This window comes from Aulonocara stuartgranti (genome assembly GCF_965226115.1).
Source record: "Aulonocara stuartgranti genome assembly, chromosome: 13".
Classification (NCBI taxonomy): Eukaryota; Metazoa; Chordata; class Actinopteri; order Cichliformes; family Cichlidae; genus Aulonocara; species Aulonocara stuartgranti.
In genome coordinates, this window is record NC_138949.1 from 10,793,115 (window position 1) to 10,815,327 (window position 22,213).

Genomic DNA, 22,213 nt, shown 5'->3' on the forward strand with positions numbered 1-22,213 from the left:
TGTTTTTCAGCTTTCAATTCTGTCACGGAAATTTAAAACCTATATCTAGTCAAACTGAGGGAGCAGACTGCTGGTATGCGTTTCCAAATTCTTATGTATTTTAATCATATATAAATATCCAGTCTTCTTATTTCCTAAAGCATTGCTAAGAACGACTGGATAAAAATGCCATTAAGATCTACATAAGAAAGGGATTAGCTGACTATAAAATGTACAGTTTTTCGAAAAATTTAACTTAATATTCACATTCATATATAAAACTTACAAAACCTGGATCTTTCAAACCCACTAAAAATAGTTTTCCTGTTACTGTTGAAAGATCATTTTAAATTACCATACATTTTTAATGGATTATTTATGTATTATCAGCATCATTAATGTCATAATTTCTTCCATATTATTTTTTATATTTTTTGATTCATTAAAAAAAAAAAAAAAAAAAAAAAAGTCAATAAATTAACATGGTACCTCGGTCCCTGAAAGCCAATACTCGACTGTGTTACTGGGTGAGTGTGAGACAGGTGTTTGTGTGTATTAAAGTGTGTATTCGTGTGTGCGTGTGTGTGGCGAGAAACATAGAACACATAACCTGTTAGCACACCTGCTTTCAACTCATATAGGGGGCGGTCGGGGTGAGGGTGGGGGTTATATCCAAGTCCATACAAAAAATAATTCATTGTAAATATATAATATATTTTTATACATATTTGAATATATTTACAAATATACCCAGCACTATACATTATACTGTGTATTTTTTCCTCCAGGATAGTTGGGAAGGTTTATCAATAAAACTGAAAAAGAAATGCATTAATATTACAAAATAAACAGAAGTTTTGCTTTTTTTTAATATTTGCTCTCCACCTATTCTTCTGTTTTGTTAGTCGCAGCTCTGTCTCTTAGTCCATTTCCTATTTGCCGTCCTCTTCTGGTCCCTTGTTTTTTCCACAAGTTCACATGAACCCATACATTCTTCCAGGAGTACACAACAGTCTTGGGATGCCAGCCACTGGAATTGGACCACCAAACATTGTTGATTGCAAAAAAGGAGAAAAAAAACAAAACACTCTGGGTATAAACATGAGAACCAAAATGAAAAATCTCTGTTTATATCAAGAGAGGAAGAGGAGAAGAGTCCCTTGGGAACATCACTTCATTCAGTCAGTACAAAAAGGCTTCTTTAAGGTCCCTATCCTCTCCTTTAAGACCTCATGTGAGCATGTCCTATATTTATATATAAAGTGTGAGCGTATGGCAGTATGAGAGTGTGACAGCAGCGCTGCCACCACCCAGTCCTGTCTGGGCCCATTAGTCCACCGGGAGCCACAGGAGGTGATGGGGAGGGCGGGTGGAGGAAATTTGGAGCGTGTTTTAAGACTCCGACAGGTAGGATTAGGGTAGGTCAAACTAGGTGGACGAGGGTGGATGAGGGCTCATGTTTTGACATTCCCGTTGATGTGCTGGTACTTGGGGAGGCAGGGCTCGTCCGGTAATGGGTCGTGGGAAAACACGGAGTCGTCGCCGGAGGAGCAGGAGCTCCGAGTGTCGGGGAAGCTGGGGGAATACTGCTCTGTTGGGGCGCACAGGTCCAGATACTCCTGCAGACACAGAGAGAGGAAAGGGAGGGTTGGGTGAGATCGCTTACATGCAGAACAAAGGGAAGGAACGTTTCGAAGACGTAAGAGGAAGAAGATCTAGAACAAACACAAGAACGCAAATTTCGTGCTGAAATCCAGTCGACGGGATTAGGGACTTTCCAGAGCATTGGGAGAGCAGTGGAGTAGAAGAGTATCACCTTTATTATGGTATTTATCCAAACTCTGGGAGGACTTATGAAATGAAACAGAAAAAATGCAATCTTAAACTGGATACTGTATGAAAATATTTGCAGGAATAATAGGTAATAAAGTGAACGTTGGACTGCTGACTGAGCTTGAAGCTAGCAGGGCCGACCTGGACGCATTTTTCGTCCACCACAGAGTGGTTTGAGATGGATAGGATTTGGGGACAAGAGGATACATTTAGAGAAGGAAACTTGGGTAGGGATGTGGCATAAACCTCAATCTCACTTCACTCCAAACAGATCTGATATCTGACACTGAAGCGCCAGACATAAGTACTACAAGATTGTTGGGAAAGAAAAATAAAGAAACTGGCAGAGCACAGCTAAATGAAAACGAAATAAGATGGAAAGCTGTTATTAATTTTTGACTTTAGCCAGCATTGGGAAGTTGTTTTGGTCTTTTCTGTCGGCCGAGGCAGCCTTCTTCCCCCCCTTTTTTTTCCTCCCAGTCTTTCATGGCTGTTATTGGGACAAGTTGTGAGGAGGAAGAGTTCTTGGGGTTTTGTAGAAAATGAGCACTGGCTTCCATTTTCCCAGCTCAACACGAAAAGGCTCATATTACTAAAGATCTCCACATCTGCCAGCGGTTTGGGGTAAAAGGGAAAGGATGGAGAGGGGGGGAAAAAAAGCAAGAAAAAGACGCTTTATTACATTTCAAAAGTTCAAACTCAAAGTGGGGCTTTGCTGGCATAAATTCCTGAAGCTCGAGCTCCAGAGAAGACGAGTCCTGACAGCTTTCCATCGACGGCCTCTTTTCAGGTCGGCACTCGGATATCACACGAGACAGGAAGGGGAATGGAAAAAATAGTGGGCCGTCATAAGGAGCAAAGTATGGATTTGATGATTGGGCAACTTTACTTGGCCGTAGCAACTATGTTAGGCCTGGATCAAATCATCTGGCCCCTTTTTTTCAGTCACTATTTAGGCCTTATTTCAATAATGTCACGGCTAATGCACAAAAATCCTTATGCAACATTTTTCTGACACATGCATGCATTGGCAAGAGCGTAATTTGGTTTGGATGGAGAAGCTTTTGTATCATTATTATTTTATTGCTATGGAATGCTCAACTCCCATTTGCCAGCAAGGTTTATGTAGTGTGAATTCTGACCACCCAGAAATCAAGAAGACAAGCCTGCGCTCACCTCATTGGTGCTCAGGGTTAGGATGCGATCCAGATCCTCTACTAGCTGCTTGAAGGTGGGTCTCTGGGATGAGATGGCATGCCAGCAATCTTTCATCATCATGTACCTGAAAAAGAGATAATTATGGTCAATTTATTAAAAGAAAAACTCTGGGGATGAAGGGAAGGACCGCAAATTGTTTAGGGAAGTATACAGTAAGCTGCTCACTCAGATTTCTCCATTATCAAAGAAAAAAAAAACAAAAACTGCAGACTCTGACTTTTTTTTTTTCCCCACATTGTGAAGCCCTGCTGTTGATTAGAAACATGTCTCTCAGTGTTTTGGATTTATTTTAATATTATAATGTGTACTCTCTGTTTATCCGCCTCTGCTATTCCCCCATCAGCCCTCTCGCTGTGGCACCGCCGCAGAAACTGTGCCATTGTCTGCTGACTGCAGAGGTCTCATTGTGAATGAGGACACTGATAGCAGACAGGCACAGCTGTGCAGAAGCCCGACTGAGTGGACACAGAGCCGCGTAGTCATGGATCTGATGGGAGACTGGGCTGGCATTCAGTCTCGATGCACGACGTGATGTGTATTTTGGTAGCAGCTCAGTTAGAGAATATGTGCTTTTCGCAGAAAAAAAAAAAGCTAAACTTACAGCTCGTTGGTGCAGTTTCCGGGCTTGTCCATGCGATGGCCCTCTTTAAGCAACTTGAAGAGCTCCTCAACGGGGATGCCAGGGTAGGGTGAGCCCCCTAGGGTGAAGATCTCCCACATCAGCACCCCAAATGACCAGCTGGCAACACAAGAATGAACATATATACACATTAACATGTTAACCAGGGTGTTTAAGAATGACTAGAGCAGGAAATATATATCTGTGTAAATAGTGCTCTAGAATTTGCAAACCAGTACAAATGTCCTTAAGCTTCTAATCATTTACATACATAACATTTACTTGGCTATGGGTTAGAAAATTACAACAGTGTGACAGCCGTGGTGTCAATGCCCTCTTTCTGTTGTCCAATGACTCGTGGTTCAAACGCACTGCCAGTGCTACTCTGGCCCCGATCTCAATGATGGCTTTTGTTCCCGGCTGGCCAGTTGCACAGACTCGCATTGTCTGATCGCACCACACCAAAACAAACGCTGGACCACCCACTATTGACAAAAGAGCCAGAAAAGACAAAAGAACTCCAGAGATGGCTGGTGACTATTAATTTTTAACTACTTCCTCATTGCAGCATCCGGTTGTTTAACATCATCGGCTTTCATGCTGCTGACGTCATCATCGCGTACCGAGCGTTTCAAATGAATCATTCGAGCAATGACAGCACGCTTGATTCATGTTCACCCAATGGCTGCAGCTATTGTAACGTGCAGACACATTTGACAAAACGCAGTGTGTGCACATGCATTCAGGCAACCACAATCTGTGTTAGTGGTCTAACTAGGCAAGTATGCACAGAGGCAGGTTGGGCATTTATCAGGATCTTCCATCTGTTTACACAACCAGCCAGCCAGGTTTCTTCTCTGCTCTATCACTGCACTTGTTGACACACTCATTTCTCCTTTCTGAGATTGTAACCATCGCTCAGCGCTTGTTGGGGAGAACAAGTTTGTGTCTACTTGCAGTCAGCCATGACGTACCAAACAAAGCAACACGCTTGGGGTCAATTTACCTGACCTGGAATGCGGCCAGGTGGATCTGTATGTACTCCAGCCAACTAGATGCAGAATCTATACTTAAAAAACAACCAGTCAATAAACATTCAGTTGGGTTTTTTTGTTCTCTATTGTTGAAATTTCTGATGACAGAATGCAGCACAAAAACCAGAGAATAAATGAATATGCGATTCGTATGCAAATATGAATACTCGAGGCCCTGACAGCTGGACTGTAAAGTCAAAACAACAGCACACGAGTTCAATTGGAATTCATGTATTCATTTAATCTGATGTCACGTATGGATCGCTTGTCATTCTGGCGACCAGCGTAAGCGCCGCTCCAACTGCACCTCTGAGAAAAAGCCAATTACTAAAAGTGAGTGATGAATCGTAATTAGCGGTGAGCTAATAAGCAGAACTACAGTGGCCACTTCATGACTGCACCCCACCCCCCATTCAGCTCCTCCCCCTTGTACTTCCTAGGGTTATTGATTGCTGCTGTGGAACACGAAGGGCATCATGTGTACTTACACATCCTTATGTGCACAAACAATACACAGAGGCACGGACAGGAAAGAAATTCTCTATCAAAGGGCTTAGACGGATAAGTGCTATATTTAGTGTGCTACTGCTGTATGACTGAAACACACACACACACACACACACACACACACACATAAAGCCTCCCTTCCCAGGGGTCAGCATGCAAGGCATTTATCTAATTGCCACATACACTTTCTGCCGCCAGTGTCTGGAGCAGAAGCTTCAAAGAATGCTGTCAGAACACATAAGACTCAAACACCAAAAAGAGAGGGACGCGCTCCCTTTGTTCTGTTTTTAGAATGAGTACTCTTGATCTTAAAAAGAAAGAGAGACAGAGACGGGTCAGCAATTCACATACCAGATGAATGAAAATAAGAAGAGTAGGGGAAAAGGGGGGGGGGGGGGGGGTATTTTGATCGTGGAACTGCTCCAAAATGATGATCCACATGTTCAAAGTGTTGCTGAATAAGGAGAGGAGAGTGAAGAGGGGATGGCAGGGAGTTAAAAGAGGCTGGATGCAGGGAGGATGAGGCCTGCACAGGGAGGCTGCAGCATTGTTGCGTTTAGAGGTGCATGGGGGGCCCAAACAAGATGGGAAACTTCCGAGCAGGGCCGGAGGAGCAGGGGTGAATCAGAGGGGGAAAAGAGGAGGTGCTGGTGGGCTCCGGGTTCCTTCTAGGCCCTTTGAAGCCGGCCAGATTAGTAACACGGCATTGGCTCCAAGTCTAGCGTGAAATCCTCACTTTTGCCACAGACTGGCCACTACTGGCCCCCTACAGCCAGTCATCCCCCTCAACCTAACACTCACCAACACTGCACCAAAAAAAACCCCAAAAAAACCCCAAACCATCACCTACCCTCTGTTCCTGTACCCCATGAAAAACAATCACTCTGACTGCAGGCTATAGAAACTAGCTGTGACAGCATCTTTTACTTTATGATAAAGCTTAATGTACCACTGATGTGAGTAAATGGATTTTGGATTATTTACAGTGGTGGGACACAGAAACACTTTGTTATATACTTACACATCACTCTGGTGTGTGTAGACCCGGTCGAAGAGTGCCTCTGGAGCCATCCACTTCACCGGGAGACGACCCTGAGGACGGACACACATACACACACACACACTCAGGTGAGAGGTCAAATAAAATGTACCCCTTAAAAGACTGCCGAGCTCTAAATTTCTTGCTTCATCAGCAAGAAATTCAAATCCCTCATGACCAGGAGATCTCATTACTCCTGGAAAAGCTGATATGTGGAAGTAGTCAAGGGAATAAGGCACTAGAGGAGCGACTGTCTAGGGGAGAATGGATTTCCCTGAGGAACGTTTACATTGTTAGGGCAATAGAGCTGATAAACAGGGTCACGGATAAAGAAGAGTCTATCACTGTAGCATTGAAACACTTGCCGGGAAGCTAAGCGTAGCTGACAAGGCGACCTTGGTGAGTATATATTATCATTCAGACACTAAATAGGTATTCTTTAGTTACAGATGCTGTGGTGGGCAGCAAGTTAAATACACAAAATCTGAATTTGCTGTAGTTTTCATTCATTCCATAAAGAATTATGAAGCAATTCAATAAAAGGCTGATGTAAAGTGTCCCATTCCTGTCAGACCAATGAAGATTAACAGAAATATTAAAAAAATGCAGCACTACAATGATGCCTCTGTCTTTATTGGTCCCGTTTCAATCATTGTCGCATTTGCTTGCCCTAATCTTCGTCACCGTCAGCATCATCGAATATTGTTGTTGTTGTCAGCTAGTTCTCAGCGTGATTGTGCATGCGATGAAAAGGCAATCATGCATATGAAATGAGGATGCGCAGGCAACAACGTTCTGCGGTGGGAAAGAAAGACACCACTGGGCCGCTATGGAGATGTCAATTACGGCTAAGCTGCTGCTCCCTCCCCTCTCGCTCGGTCTCTTTTCTGGGCTAATTGTATAAGTGTCGATGAAACCAAAAGAACAAGAGACTGAGGGGTAAACAGGCAGAATCTCCAGAAGCACTAGATTCACAGGCCGCCTGGGAACCTGCAGCTTTTGCCAAGACACCAGCGGAGGAAACGGAGTGAAACAGAAAGATGAGGGAAGGGAAGGAACTGGAGCAAAAGGAGAGGAGGGTGAACTCATCCCCCGCTGAAGCTCTCCAAAAAGCATCCGCTGACACGCAGAGTACTTACATTGGTCGTCTTTTTATAGTAGTCGATGTTGTGGACATCCCTGGCCAGGCCGAAGTCGGCGATCTTCATGATGTTGCTCTCTGTGACCAGGACGTTCCTCGCTGCCAGGTCTCTGTGTATACACTGAGATGTGGATTGAGAAAAGAGGGGGGAGGGAGAAGATGAGAATAAGACAATTACCTCATTCTGTAAATAAATCAACTTGGAAACAGGTGCATGCTTTATTTGGGATGGTGTTAAAGTGTCTGTGGTGCATGAAATCATCCAGAAATCTCCTGCACAAAGGGAGTGCTGGACTGAATAACACGACGCCACATCGACTACACAGTCTTCAACAAGCCTGGATCAGTAAAGATTCCTCGCATACCTTGACACATGTATGGTTGTACATATGCACTTTAGCGTGTGCGTGCGTGTGAGGCAGCGTGCTCTGTCACATTCCAACAGTTAGAGGGAGCGTAATGCTGCTTTCGGCCAACATGGCTGCACCCCTATTGTGAAAACTTAATTCTTCTACACAGAGGGGCTTTTGTAGTGGAATGAGAGACAATGTAGGGATTTGGGCAGAGAGGCGGGGTAAGAGTTGTGTTTTTAGGAGACAGTATTCCCACAGTGAAGCACATACAAGCTTCTACGTAAAACCTTTGTGGATACAGCACATCAAACCCTCTGTGTGCTGGCACCGAGATCTGTTTTGGCAACCAGCAAGCGTGCGATCGATATGAGAACAGGGCATTGTCTGTGTCTGTGCGTGTCCTCTCCTTACCTTCTGCGATGCTAGGTACTCCATGCCCCGCGCCACCTGATAAGTGCAGGAGACCAGATCTTTGAACGTGAGCTGTTCGTCTGAGACACGGGCGATGTCGTAGGAGTATTCCATGCCGGGTGGCCGGCGGGCTCGGAGGTACTCCCTGAGGTTACCTTTGGAGGCGTACTCGACTATGACATAGAGGGGGCCTGCACAAGAGACGGAGCCAAACAAGTGTTTGAACTTGAATTATTCCCTTTGAAACAAAGTGACAAAATTCAGAGTGAATTTTAATGAAAAACAGAACATTCAGATCATAAAACCAGCGCTTGCTTCATGGAAATTTCTGCTCAAAAACAGTTGAGAAGGGCTGTGTGAGAAACGGCATTAAAGCAGCCAGTCTGTGCAGAGCTGCATTTCAACAGTTATGTGCATTTCCAAAACTCAGAATAGCCAATTCTTTTTCTTCTTTTCCTTTTCACAGTAATTGCTCCAAACACAAATCTGCATATGAATAGACGATTCCTGTTGCTTTGCATGCAGCTGAACAGCCCGTGTGCACAGAAAGAGACTACGCTCACTGAAGAGCAAACCACTGACTATCATGTGATGACAATGTAGCTTTTTATCATCTTTTTTAGTGACAGCTATACTGGAAACCTCAAAGACTTTAACATTGTCCCCTGAGACTAACTAAGCAGAGTAAGCCAGTGGGTTTTTAGTATTGTTTTCATGGGGACTCAACAAGTGTGCTTAAGGACACTAAAGGGTCCTGTGGCAAACCTTTATGGCATTGTACAGAAAATCAGCAAACTCATCTGCATATGCATGCACACTGATTCTCACAATCAATGCACTCACCATCTTGTGTACAGGCCCCCAAAAGGTTAATGATGTTCTTATGTTTGCCGATCATCTTCATCATCTCCATCTCTGACACCAGGTCAGACAGGTCTTTCTCGGTGGCGTCATCTAACAGCAGAAGAAGTCACATATTAAAGGTTGCCAAGAGAAGGTCTGAAAAACACACACCCCATGTTCCAAACGCCCCTTTAACCCTTTGGCTCAGGACTAAGGAGCTGTCCCTTTAGACAGCACCCTGTTTTTTAGGTGCGTCTGATTAAGTGCGGATGACAGACAATGTCGGCTCGAGTTACAGCAGCGAGGGAAGCTCCCCACAATGACTACAGAGGCATCCTTTCAGCACCAGGGCAAGGGAGGAGAAGGAATTAAAGACGTTCAATCTGGATTCATTATCTGCTGCACAGGCTCCTTTTGTCATGGAACTGATTGAGCAAGTGGAGATATCCCAATAGCCAGACTGGCATTGCCTGCATTCCACTGCACCATTACCGTATCTGGAGTCGTTTTAAAAAAGCAGACGTATACTGTCGAGGTCGGCTCAATAGCCTGCTGCCATGTCTGATCTCACCGTACCCCGCAACCTCAAACCAACCCAGTGCCCCCTCCTCCTGTTTTCATTAATCTCAGCAGTGCTGCTAGTGTGACTTACTTCTTTGTGTGGGTGCTGACTGAGCTCCAGCCAGCTGCTGCTCTGGGGTCAGGTATGTAACCGCACCCTAACCCTTACCTTCCCAACCTGCATCCCTCTAGCTGTCACTCAGCAACCACCAATAAGGAATAATAACGACAGCCCCAGGCTCCACCACGCACCTTTAGTGAACCCTCACTGGAACATAAATCACCTGTAAAATGTTCTCACCTTGCTCAGAAGACACAATGAAGTAAGTGTACATCTTATCCCCGCGGTCTGACACACAACGCTACTGAGACTCACTTACCTTTCAGCATCTTGACTGCAACAGTTACAGCCTCCTTGGGTTTGTCCTTATCGATGCCCAGGGCCTCTGCCATTACGACTTGGCCAAAACAACCCTCACCAAGGGGTTTGCCCAGGGTCAACCTGCAGCCACAGAAGGAGAAGCAAGAAGGAAAAATAGACAGGAAGCTGATTAGCTGCAGAAAGGGAGACAAATGCATGAGGCTGATTTGTGTGCACTGACTCACCCACAGTGCTGCAGTAAACAGGTTAGAGTGTGGGAGAGAGGGTTAATGAAACCTGGCACAGAACCAGCTTGTCAACCTCACCCTATCGGTTTTGGGTTTTTTTTCTCTAGACTGCTACGTTTAAATCAGATTGTGTCTGTGTGAGTGTTTTATTGGCACAGCGACCGCAGCCTCTGCCAGGGCAGTAGGTAGGAAGGCAGACGTGGCTACGATAATCGTCTGATAAAGTCAGGGAGAGCACTAATTTCTAAACTGTTTACCCTCTCTTGGCATGTTTCAATATACACTCTTCTCAAGTCATTACACAGAGCCTACTTTAGCCTTAAAACATTGGCCTCAGAAGGATGGAATTCTTCCTTTAGTTTGCCTTACAGGTGCATGTTTCAAAATCTGGTGTTAAATTTAACGTCCAAACTCTATTACACTGATTTATCAATCAGGGGGAGAAATTCTTACACAGGCTCTTTCATAACTTTGCATCAGAGCTGCAGCACCAATCAGACCACTGAGCTGGTAGTGTAGCCTCCTGTCTGTTATTTGATTGACAGTAGAGGCCCTTACCTTAAGGCTCAGTGTACAGGCTATGTAAATATTCAAACTGGGACATGAAAAAAGCCTGTGGCCCTTATGTAGTAACACAATCCTCTGTCTGTCCACACTCAATGACAACCAGTCTGTCTTTCCAGCCACACATAATCAATGTTATTTTTCCTGCACACAAACTGCAAACGTTAGCATTCCTAAGCCTTCTGCAAGCCCAACGTGATCCCTCGGGCGGTAGGATGGCAAGCAAGGAATAAAGACTCAAACAGAGGCATGCATTTATTCAACCCAGACAAAACAACTATGGTTGCTTCATCTAAAGGGGGTCTAAGTGTTAAAAAAAGCAAACCTCAGCAGAATGCCATTCAGCAGCACACACTCACAAAGTCTAATATGATATCAGAAATGTTTTTCCCCCACTGATGACTGGTGCTAAAAAATTTTATTTATGATCCAAGTTCTGTTTTTTTAACAACTCATTTTAACAAAAGACAGGCCTCCTTTCAGACTAACAGCTTTGGATTTTCATTTTTCATTTCAAAACGCAAGGCCTCAAGACAGCTTTAAACTGCTCTAACCTTTGCTGTCCTTTTAAATCCACCCTAAAGCTTATCACTGGCTGTAGTTACTGTGACTAACCGAAACCTCAGCGGTGCTAATTCCTCTGGTATGAAACCGAGCAAACACTCCTAGCCCAAACATGCAGATGAAAGCTGTGAATGCTAACCACTAATTAGCACATCTTCGCTCCTTCCCAACAGAAGCATGTGTGTGTGTCACTACGGGTGAGCGAGAGTGTGACGTAGCAGTCGTTGTAATGATGAGGCGGTGTGCAGCGTGCCAAGTTCAGGTCATTTTACTAAAGCACCAACAGATGAGCCAGCAGCCCTTTATCTCAGTTACCACAACTGTGCTTTAACAGTTAGTCATTAAAGTCTGCACTCTTCACCTATAAAAATGATTAATCTGATCATTTAGCAGGTGAGATCAAATCAGATAGAGGCTCAAAGACGGCCCCAAAAAAGTATTATGCATACCATCAAACAATTACTGCACACAGGCTCTGAATCCTTAGTGTTTTTCTGAATACCCCCTTTCAAAAGAAAGCAGGACTGGGTAGCAGATCAGCATTTTCAGGTGTTTTTTGGTTTATGCAGGAGCTGAATTTGATTTACATAATTGTCTATTTGGCATTTTGTAAAGTGGTGAGACATGCAAATAAGAACAGGGAGTTCTTATTTGCGTGACACGAGCCTAATCTCAAATTCTTTTCTGAGGGAAAAAATAATCAGTTATGGTTTTCCTTTCTTCAGGGTACAAAAACACCAGTAAGTAGGAAGGATAATGTCTGTGACAGGAAAAGGAAGAATATTTCTCACCTGTCTCTAGAAAACTCCCACCGCGGATCCTCAGGAAGGTCGTACTCTGGGATTGGCTCATCGTGTGCAGAGCTCCGCCGTGTCGTGATGCGCACCAGAGGCGTGCTAGAGTTCATGGAAGAACTCGAGTCTGCTGAGACCTGCAGGATGAAAGGGGATTGGCTGATCACCGCGGTCTGGATTCACAGATCAGTTAGAGCTCCGAGGCATCACTAGAGGAGTAATTGAGGCATGTACGACTGACTACTTTATTTACAAAATAACAACATTGCTGGGAACTCTGGCGCGTCAGCACAAGTAGTATATTTGGGAATTCCACATTTAAGGCTTTGGTATTACGATAAAGTCGTTCCCAGAGCCGGAGATTACATTTCAATGATGATTAATTGAGCAGCAACAGTAATTTTGATAAATATGTGTTAAATGCTCAGCTTCGCCACCGTCTCCAGGGCTCATCTCTCCTCCCTCCAGCCTAACCTTACCTTGACACAGGAATCAGTCTCTCTGCAGAATGTAATCCAACACTTTTTGTACCTTTTGGTTTTCCTTTGAGGGAAAACTGTGGCTCATACACAGGGTGAAAAAAAGAAAAACTGTGGCTGCAGTTTCAGGCAGCAGTGCTAACTTGTACAAAAATGCACGCCACCTAAATGAGATCTGGAAGTAGATTCTTTAAGATACCACATCAGTTGTAATCTTTGTGTTATTTACAAGTGTATCAACCATGTATGAAAGCCCTGAGAGGCATGTGAGAAAGAAACAAAACTGATTACTGCATTTTTTTATCTCAAGTCTTTGCGAGCTCTGTTGCTCTTTATACGACATGGCCTTACTTTGGTCTTTTAAAAGAAATGGTTATCATAAAAAAAAACAAAAAAAATAGCATGTTTTTTTTGTTTGTTTGTTTAAATTGTGGCAACACCTTCATTAGGAGAGAAAACTATGTAGCTCAGATTGTGCCACAATGTTTTTTCCCCTCACCTCTCATTATTTGCTATGCAGCTTTTATTTTTTCAGCATTACTCTATATCAGGGGTTGTCAAAGGTACAGCTGACAAAAACGATCCCATTTGGCCCCTTGGACTAGAAGCGTGAAAACTGCAAAGAAAGGGTCCCAAATTTGGAGACTTTTTACTGCTTATTTATTTATTTTAGTGGAGAAGCATTGTGTGTTGCAAGGTTAAGTTTATGCAAGCCAGAGGTTGGAGTCCTCATTAGTTTTATGACGTTCTTACTAACAAAGAAATAACCCCTGGCCTGCTGGACCACACCAAGAAAGGTGATCAACGCAATGAGCCATGCTGACACATTTGCTTGACTTGCAGCATGAGTGTTTCTTTGTAATGCAGTAAAGTGACTGAATGTGGGAAAAAAAGTGCATTATTATAGTTCGATTTGCAAAAGAACCAGTAATTAAAAGTTTATTTAATAGATTATTATGCACTGGCTGTGCATATCCAACCCACTGGAGATTAAACTGGCCTGTAAGATAAGTTTGATACCCCCAACTATATCATCTAGACTGTCTGTTATTATGTTTTGTGTTTTCAGCATGTATGCAATGTGTGTTATTCTCCTCTAGAGGTGTAAGATGCCTTTAGAACTCTTTATCTACTTTCTGTTACCTGGCGGCGCAGGGGGATCTGCTTGGTCAGTTTGTGAACCGCTGGCTGGCCACCAAAGTCGGGCTTCTTTGCAGTGTTCCTCATGCGGCACACCACCACAATGCCCACCATGCAGGCAATGAGGAAGACGCCCGCGCAGTATATTGCGATCTCCACGTAGTCTGGGGAAATGGACTCAGGAGTTTTCTCAAGGGCTGAGGAAAACAGAGAAATGGCAGCGAGGGTGAGGTCAGGCGAAGAAGGTTAAAGGAACACTCTCTAGGATTGCTCACATATGTGCTCTCCATTTGCACAGACAAACACGGGTATCAGACAGACAAACACAGAGACAGATGCTCTGGAGGTGACTCATGTATAAATGTAATCACCATCAACGAACTATCTAAACAAAAATTATTTTGTTGCATATCCTCTCCTCTCTATTTTTCCCAGCATTCCTAGTTAAAAAACAAAAAAAGTCTAGAAACTCCGTACAGGGCTTAACAGTCTAAACAGACAATTAAATCTTGACTCAGCCAGTCCAACCAGGCCTGCATCTGTCTGCATTCTGTGCTAATGTTGGAGACACGCGAGCACAAACCCACACCCACAAACGGTGGAACAATGAACGCTTCACTTCAGATTGCAAAAGGGAAAGCGCTGTCCTATATGGTTGCGTATCGCCTGAACTTCCTGTCAGAAATGGTCTTAGTTTATATTTGAGTGTGTGTGTGTACACTATAGAAACAGACTGTTCCATAATGCATAGCCTCCAGACCACAAACAAGGCTTTTGTACAGTACAGCCAACCAAACTGCCTTTCAGCCAGCTGGAGGTGAAGCTACTGTACATGTAGGAACCTTTCTTCAGCCTACTTTGTATCTGCTGGTCCAAAAACCACAGCGCACACACACTCACACACAGAGGAGTTACAGCCTTAAAGGCGCCAGCCGTGCAGATAGAGCTCATTGAGTGTAATAAATATTGCATATTACTCCCAGAGGAAATAGCCTGCTTGTGATCATTATGCGGTATTGTTTACAGACAAAACCCAAACTATTATCTTGTTACAGCCTTAATGATGGTTTAATACTGGCTGTCTGTTGAGGGCTGCCGACAGCCAGCTACTCTCAGTCACATTTAATGCCCACTGTACTTTTTGAAAGGAACTTGAGCATCAATAATCACCCGTTTAGCCTGGAACTAACTCGTCGATGAGTTTTACGTTTCTCATCCTTTGGCATGTGTAATTACAGCCCGGACATTCAGCAATGGACAAAAATAGAGGATTAAAAAAAAAGGATGTTGATAAATGACGACGCACACAAGCATAAGACATTCACTGTGCAGAAGTTGAAAGCTTTGGCTCTGATAATTGAGAAAGTCAAGCCAACGTGAAGCGAGTGTTGAGCTTTAACTTTCAACCTTTATTTCAGGGAGAAATAAGAGTTTTTAAAAGATTCCAATTATCAGAGCCAGAAGGGGGTAAAGTACAGCTTGAGGCATAAGGGGGAAAAAATGCTATTTTTGTGGCACTCAAAGACTTTCCCCGAGAAGCAGGAGACAAACAAGAGCGACAGAAGAAAGGCAAACCTTCCCCACGTTTTGGAGTCTACAGGTACTTGAACTGTTGCTGGAGCACACCAAACCACCCTGTCATCTGCTGTGAGCATTCAGCAGCTCACCAGGCCATATCATATTATAGAATACAAGCTCTCCCTGCTTTTTGCAGTGCATTGCCTTGGATGATGGCCGCGCTGGCTCCTAGCCATAATCTGCTATTTGAGTTGTGTGAATTAGACTCCAGAGGGAGGATTTGCCTTCCAGAGAGATAATTGAAATGACACAATCCAATCATTTTTGGAGAAGAATGAGAGCGGGAAAAGAGAAACAGAAGACAGTACATGGGTGTATATACCTGGAAGCACCGTCAACCAAGCAGTGTGATAGGAGATCCCAATAGAATTACCCGCCAAGCACGTATACTCCCCAGCATCTTCAAATGTTACATTGGGCAAGTAGAGAACTTCTATCTCCTTATCTGTGGTGTTAACACCTGCAGTCTGGAAGAGGAGGAGGAAAAGAGGGAAGGTGAAAGTAGAAGAGTCAAAGAGAGAAATAAGGACGGAGAGAGAAAGAGAAAAAAATGAGACCCCACAGCACCAAAAGAGAAATCAGAGGAGCTGGATAGTATCCATCGTTGCAGTTCCATCTAGAGGAAAGGATGTTGGGAACACTCGGGGCTGGAGAGGACACAGATGGAACCCAATATGCCACCAAATACATGAGGAAAACAGAACAAGTGCACCAGAAACAAATACCCAAAAGGTTCCCATCACCCACAGAACCTGCTAAGAAAAGGCAAGTCTAAACCACACATTAGACACATGCACAACACAGAGCGAGCATGGAGAACACTGCAACACCATGCATCACCTTGACACAGCTCGCACAGAAAAAAGATGCTAGCTGTGTCAATTTTGATGTCTAGGTGTGCGGGCTCGTCCAGTGCTTCCATGGTCTCACCATTCCCAGGTAATGACGGGGGGTGGGGGAACAGCTATTACACAAGGGCGCAACATAAAGGGGGAAAACGGACTGTGATACCAGGACAACCAAGGGACCACCAGCAGGACCACCACAGCACAGCAAGTCAGGATCGAAGCCTATGAAACCACACCGGAAGGTAGGGAGGGAGTGTAGGTGAGTCAGGTCTCATAGGTTACCTGTGATGACAGTCAGCCAGCCCGACTGGCTGACCTCGCCTATATAATTGGAGGCTTTACAGATATATTCTCCAGCATCTTCTTCTGTCACGTTGGTGAGTGTGAGCACTTCCACGTCTGAGCTGTTAATGCCTGAACGCTGCAATCCACATACACACACATTCTTAGACACGCACATCAAATGAATGAGCAGAATTAGTCAAACATCACGACTACAACTACTGCATATGGATCTGCAGGAGAGAGGAGAAAGCAGGAATCCCCACGGATAAAACCTGGCACTTCATCAGGAGAAAAACAGAGTTAGTTCCTTATATGACTGCTGACATTCACCTGGAGTCACTGGCAGAACGCCACAACGGAGGGAAGGATTTTTGTTTACGCAGAAATAAAATCTAAAAGGGGACGTGAGGCGACCTACCTTTAACACTCTGACATAGGGGTGTCCATCTATGCCGTAGCGGCTGCCGTTTTGAGTGATATGTTTTAGCCACTGGATGTGAGGTTGCGCATCACTGTAGACCTTGCAAACGAAACGGGCATCCTCTCCTACGTGGACAGTGGTGTTGGCCGGGAGGCCGGCCTGAAGAATAGGCCGATGAGGAGACCGCTCTGTTGAGAGAGAAGAAAATTAGAACATGTCTAAATGCCTGCCACTTCCCTTTAAGAGTCTCGTAGTTAAATCTGATGTTTAAGAATGTGAACGTTGATTTGTGCTTTATGCACTGTGAGTGTGAATGGTTTTTCCGAGCAGCCCAGGCAGGTATAATCATGGTGATCCCGATGTGTAAATCTAAGAAGCTCTTGAAAGCTACAAACAAAACAAAGAGGAGTATCTAGCTCTAGTAAACAGAAATCAGGTAGAGGAGGACTTTTAAAAATCGAGGTGCACATTGGGGGTTAACCTAAACTATGTGCCCGTCTCGGAAAGCGGAATATCTTCATAGCGCCCTCACATCTCGACTTATCTGCATTCTTTTACAAGCAAACATTTGCCCAGAGCGAGACCTGTGGAACAATGCCCCCTTTCAAACACCACCGCTATGAAGAGCCCACCAACCCCCACACTGACAGCAACCACCCGCTGCCACTAAACTCTCACACACGCACAAAGTGACATCACCGAGCCGGGGGCGCCGCAGCGCCTTTCCAAAACAAAGCCTGAAGGTAACTGTAGTGAATACGTTTGTGCCCGTGTATGTATACGTGTCGGGGTTCGTCACGGGGGATGGTCAGAGCGTGGAGGCTGGGAATTAGAGAGAAAGAGGGGGAAAAAGGGGGGGGAATAATTAGCAGGGTGAAAGGAAGGAAAGACGAGGGATCGACAGATGGATAGTGCAGAACCTAAGAGGTAGAGACTTCTTCCATGTGTCTGCATTTGTCTCCACGCTCCACCTTTTTGACATCTGTCAGATCAGATCAATCCCACCCCTTATTCCTCCCTCCTCCCCTCTGCACATTCCTAGAGCACGTCTTGTTTATTGTCTCTCTTTATTTGCCCCCATTTTCTCTCCTCTCCCATACTTCACGAGCCTCCGCACCCTCTCGATCTTTACAAAACAGGGAGAGGTGATCGACTTGAATTTCGTGCTCTCTTTGTAAAACATACCGAACAGCATTTTATGAGGCAATTTTCTTTTTAAAGAACTTTAAAACCATTTCAAAATGTGAAACAATCACACGCAGAGGAACATGTTGGCAAGTCAAAGGACTTTTTCCTTTTTCTTTTTTCCTTTAAATGAACTTGAAACTTTATTATAGCTGTGCCAATTCTGGCTGGAGCATTTAGAGCTGCATAGCTGACTACTTAGACTAAATGACAGAATATGTGGTGGTGTGAGAAAAATAGGCCACGTAATGATTTGGGAGAAACCCGCAAACAATAAAAGGCTGTGGAGCTTTTCTTTCTTAAATTAGAAAAAGGAATATCACGTGTGTGTGTGTGTGTGTGTGTGTGTGTGTGTGTGTGTGTGTGTGTGTGTGTGTGTGTGTAAACTCTTAGATCTGATGTTGTGAGGACACAAGTCTGTTCATGCTGTCACATGGAGGAGATTTGGCTTTGGGAAGTTCCCATAGCATAAATCATAAAGATTTAGCATGAAAGGTCAGTTTAAGTTTAGAATAAGGTTAGGGTGAGAGTTAACGAGGTAGTAGTTATGGTCAAGTCTCCAGTAAATGAACACAAGGGATGGGAAAGTGTGTAACGCGTGGTTATGGGTCTAGAAGTTTCCCCATTGAACTTGTACAAGAACTTAAAGGAAGGAAGCAGAAGACATATTTGGAAAAAATTCCAGTAAGCAACAGAAAAATAGGCCAAAGTTAAGGTTTCTCTGTATCAAAACAAACGAAGAAGCAAACCCCGCATTAATTTTTTATGTGTTGTTGTTACCAGGGTCACAACAAGGAGATGGCATTCCATCGTTCAAGTCTGATGAACTTTGGGTGCTGGGTGGCTTGGCACACAGTGACCTGAAGGTCAGGGAGGGGCTTAGGAAAAACACAGCACAGCACAGGAGGACACAGGGCTACCCACAAAATGTCACATAGCCACCCCGATCTCTTTTAACTCCTCATTTCTCCACTTGCCATGGCTGTCACTTTGCAACCCTTTCTCCAAAGCCCAGCTTGAACCAGAGCAAACTGGCTGCTTTTGGTTTTAAATCAAATCAAATCAAATCACTTTTTATTGTCACATCACATGTGCAGGCACACTGGCACAGCACATGCTGATCATGCAGGTCATTTGGACAAAAAAATTTTTAAAAAAAAAAAAGACAGATAAGAGCAGCATTTTCTGTCCCTGCTTCCCTGCCTTTTCTCTCTTTCTCCCCCTCTCTCCATTCTGTCCAACCAGCTATAATGGAGTAAAATGAAGCAAGAGGTTGCAGGGGGCAGTGGCTGTGGAGCCAGACATGGAGGGGGTTTACTGCTCTGCAATAAAACAGAACAAAAACAGAAATATGCAGTCTGAAGGAGAGCTTGAGCTAAGTGCAGAGCGAAGCAGAGCAGGGGGGCCTTAGTTGGGGAGCATTTGCGCCCGTGTGTCGACCTCCACATGTTTGTGTGCCTGTATGTTCACTTTTGTGCTAAAACCCTCAGGTATTTGATCTAAATCTGATACAGTGAAAATAATACTCATCATTACCATGGAGGCACTAATAAAAAGAGCGTGCAATTACAGCATGACTGCTAAAGATTAGTGACAGAGCTAGAACCATAAACTACAAATGCATGAGTGTAGCACCCTAAATTTTCTTCAGTGAAACAAGCAGCTGCAGCTTCATGTCTATTCTGATTATTTGTGGTTTACTGACTAGGCTGTAGAAGAATTACTATGTCAGATAAGTTATGATGCGCAGCAAAGGCCAAAGGAGAACTGGTTCAAATCCAATTTAAGATCAAAGTTGGTGTGTGCGCTTGCACAAGCACACAGGCTTACATTATCTACTATCTTTATCCCACTCCCCTTGTTGTCCGCACAATCGATTTTGCAAACTGAGCAGAAAAACAGTCTTTGCTGTCTTACTCCAAAGGTCAGAAAAGGGGGTTGACTGAGGTGGATCTGAACCCTGTGATACTGCTCAGCCAGCATTCTGTTGTCTCAGAGTCTAGATGATAAAATCATTCACAAATCTTTTTACTGACTTGTAAGTTGTACTAAATGACAAGAATTTGACATTTCATGACATCATCAGGGGCCAATTTGTAAGAAACATGAGTAGGTTCAACATTTTTTTCTTGCAATTTGCATTAAACTATCCTTTAAATAGACACTAAACATTTGTTTTAGCTCGTTGGGACTGACATATCAAGACAAATTACAAAAACAACCTATTTTATTTTATCTGGACAGCATCAAATCACAACAGCAGTTGTGGCAAGACACTAAATTCCCTACAATACAGGGGAAACCCCAATTACAACACAAGTACAACCTGAACTTTATCTGAATTTATAACCAGGAAATTAGACTTCATATTTTTAAGATATTCCTGCAGTTTAACTAAGTGGTGTGTGTCATCTCGCTTCACCTAGACACAAAGATGGGTATCGTCTGCACAGAAATGAAAATGTATGCTATGCTATCAAACGATGCTGCCTTAGGGAAGCATGTATAATGTAAACAGAACTGGTCCTAGTACAGAACCCTGTGGAACTCCATAATTAACCTTAGTGTTTGAAGAGGGCTCTCCAGTTACATGAACAAACTGGATTTTATTAGACATGATTTAAACCACTGCAGCGCAGTACAAAATACTGTGGTGAACAGTATCAAACTCTGCACTGAGGTATAGCAAGACAAGCACAGAGATGAGTCCACTGTCAGAGGCCATAAGAAGATCATTTGTAACCTTCACTAAAGCTGTTTCTGTGCTGTGATGGGCTCTGAAACCTGACTAAAACACTTCAAATAAGCCTTTCCTCTGCAGAAAATCAATTAGCTGTTTCACAACTGCTCTTTCAAGATTCTTCAGAATCAAGAAAGAATTATCAAAGCAGCTGTATGCAATGATATGTCTGTGAGAGGGTTATGAGTATTTTTTTTTTTAATTATTTGTAAAGAAATTCATGAAGTAACTACTAGTTAACGTAAAAGGAACAGAGCTCCGACTGTCAGTCTGGCTACAGTGCTGAAGTCTGATTGTTTTCTTCAATCACTGCTGAATAGTGAGACAACCAGCTGTACAGAGGGCAAAAAAAAATAGAGCAATAAAATGTTTTTCAGGCCAAATGAAGATCTTCTACATTAGTGAGACACCACTCAATTCTTCGAGTAGTTTCAAAATCATCAAATGTTTAACTTAACACAAATTAAATATTGTTATATAAATTATTGATAGCCATATTAAAACTGTTGACATATTCATCTTTAGCTTCCACATTCCTCATTGACCTCCACCTGCATCCAGAGCGCACCTGGGCAATTCCACAGAAGACGCTCTATTCCCACTGTGAGAAACACCCACTGCCCTCCCCCTCCTCCATCCCTCCTTTGTTAGCCTCTCAGGTGTACTTTGAGCCTAAGTGTGTGTAGTACTGACCCACTACATCCAGGGTGTAGGTATGGTTGATGGATCCAAACTCGTTCTCCACCAAACAGGTGTAGTTGCCTTTGTCGGACGGCACCACGCTCTCCATGATGAGGGTCCAGTGTTGGCTACGCACCTGGGTAAAGGAGCAGTCTCTTGTTATGCGCAGACAGAAACTCACACAACTTATTATCACGTGCATGTCATTAAATACTGAGCCACTGAGCAGAGATTAGACACCGAGAGCCGGTGCTAAATGTGAAGACTAGGAGGAAAGAGAAAAAAAAAAGGAGCACACGACAGAGGGGATCTGAAAAGAAGCATTAAAGAAACGAGACGATCCGGTGTGCAAACAATATTCAGGTCAGATTTGAACAAAATGACTCTCCAACGTCACAATCTTTTCTTTATTCATGCAGATTACATACCCTGATGGCGAAAGCTTCCCAGTTTATATCACCGTCTAAGTTCCGAGTGCTCTAAGAAGTACTTACACTGCAAGTACGCCTAACATTGCCCTGCGTGTTTCCACGTTAGCCGTCTACCTCTTCTGTCAACCACTGCTATTTCATTTAGTCTCCCCCATCCTGTAGTCAAAGCCATTTTAAAAACATACAGTTATTCATACTTATTTGCAAAAATAGCTTCACCTCTGTGTGGCATCAGCAGGTGTGAGTTGACAATAGAGTTTCCATCAGCACACTGAAGAGACACTGTAGCCACTGCTTGTACAGGCCTACATTTCACACAATGGAGAGATTATACTACAGGGCTGGGCTCAGGTACA

At 43.8% G+C, this 22,213-nt stretch overlaps 1 protein-coding gene across 2 annotated transcripts in view; it reads right to left on the reverse strand.

Annotated features, from left to right (window-relative positions):
• Window positions 1-397: 397 nt before the first annotated feature.
• fgfr2 (fibroblast growth factor receptor 2) overlaps window positions 398-22,213 on the reverse strand; it is a 37,606-nt gene continuing 15,790 nt past the window's right edge. Inside the window, exons 6-18 of one of the 2 annotated variants that reach the window (XM_082556988.1) lie at window positions 21,439-21,562; window positions 16,818-17,008; window positions 15,589-15,733; window positions 13,692-13,885; window positions 12,067-12,206; window positions 9,919-10,040; window positions 8,978-9,088; window positions 8,135-8,325; window positions 7,369-7,491; window positions 6,212-6,282; window positions 3,632-3,769; window positions 2,989-3,094; window positions 398-1,598 (exon numbers count right to left, since the gene is read on the reverse strand). In XM_082556988.1, the coding sequence (XP_082413114.1) occupies window positions 1,434-1,598; window positions 2,989-3,094; window positions 3,632-3,769; window positions 6,212-6,282; window positions 7,369-7,491; window positions 8,135-8,325; window positions 8,978-9,088; window positions 9,919-10,040; window positions 12,067-12,206; window positions 13,692-13,885; window positions 15,589-15,733; window positions 16,818-17,008; window positions 21,439-21,562 (1,821 nt within the window). In that variant the 3' untranslated portion in view covers window positions 398-1,433. Of the gene's footprint in view, window positions 1,599-2,988; window positions 3,095-3,631; window positions 3,770-6,211; window positions 6,283-7,368; window positions 7,492-8,134; window positions 8,326-8,977; window positions 9,089-9,918; window positions 10,041-12,066; window positions 12,207-13,691; window positions 13,886-15,588; window positions 15,734-16,396; window positions 16,536-16,817; window positions 17,009-21,438; window positions 21,563-22,213 lie in introns of both variants that reach the window. The other variant, XM_082556989.1, reaches the window with a different exon arrangement.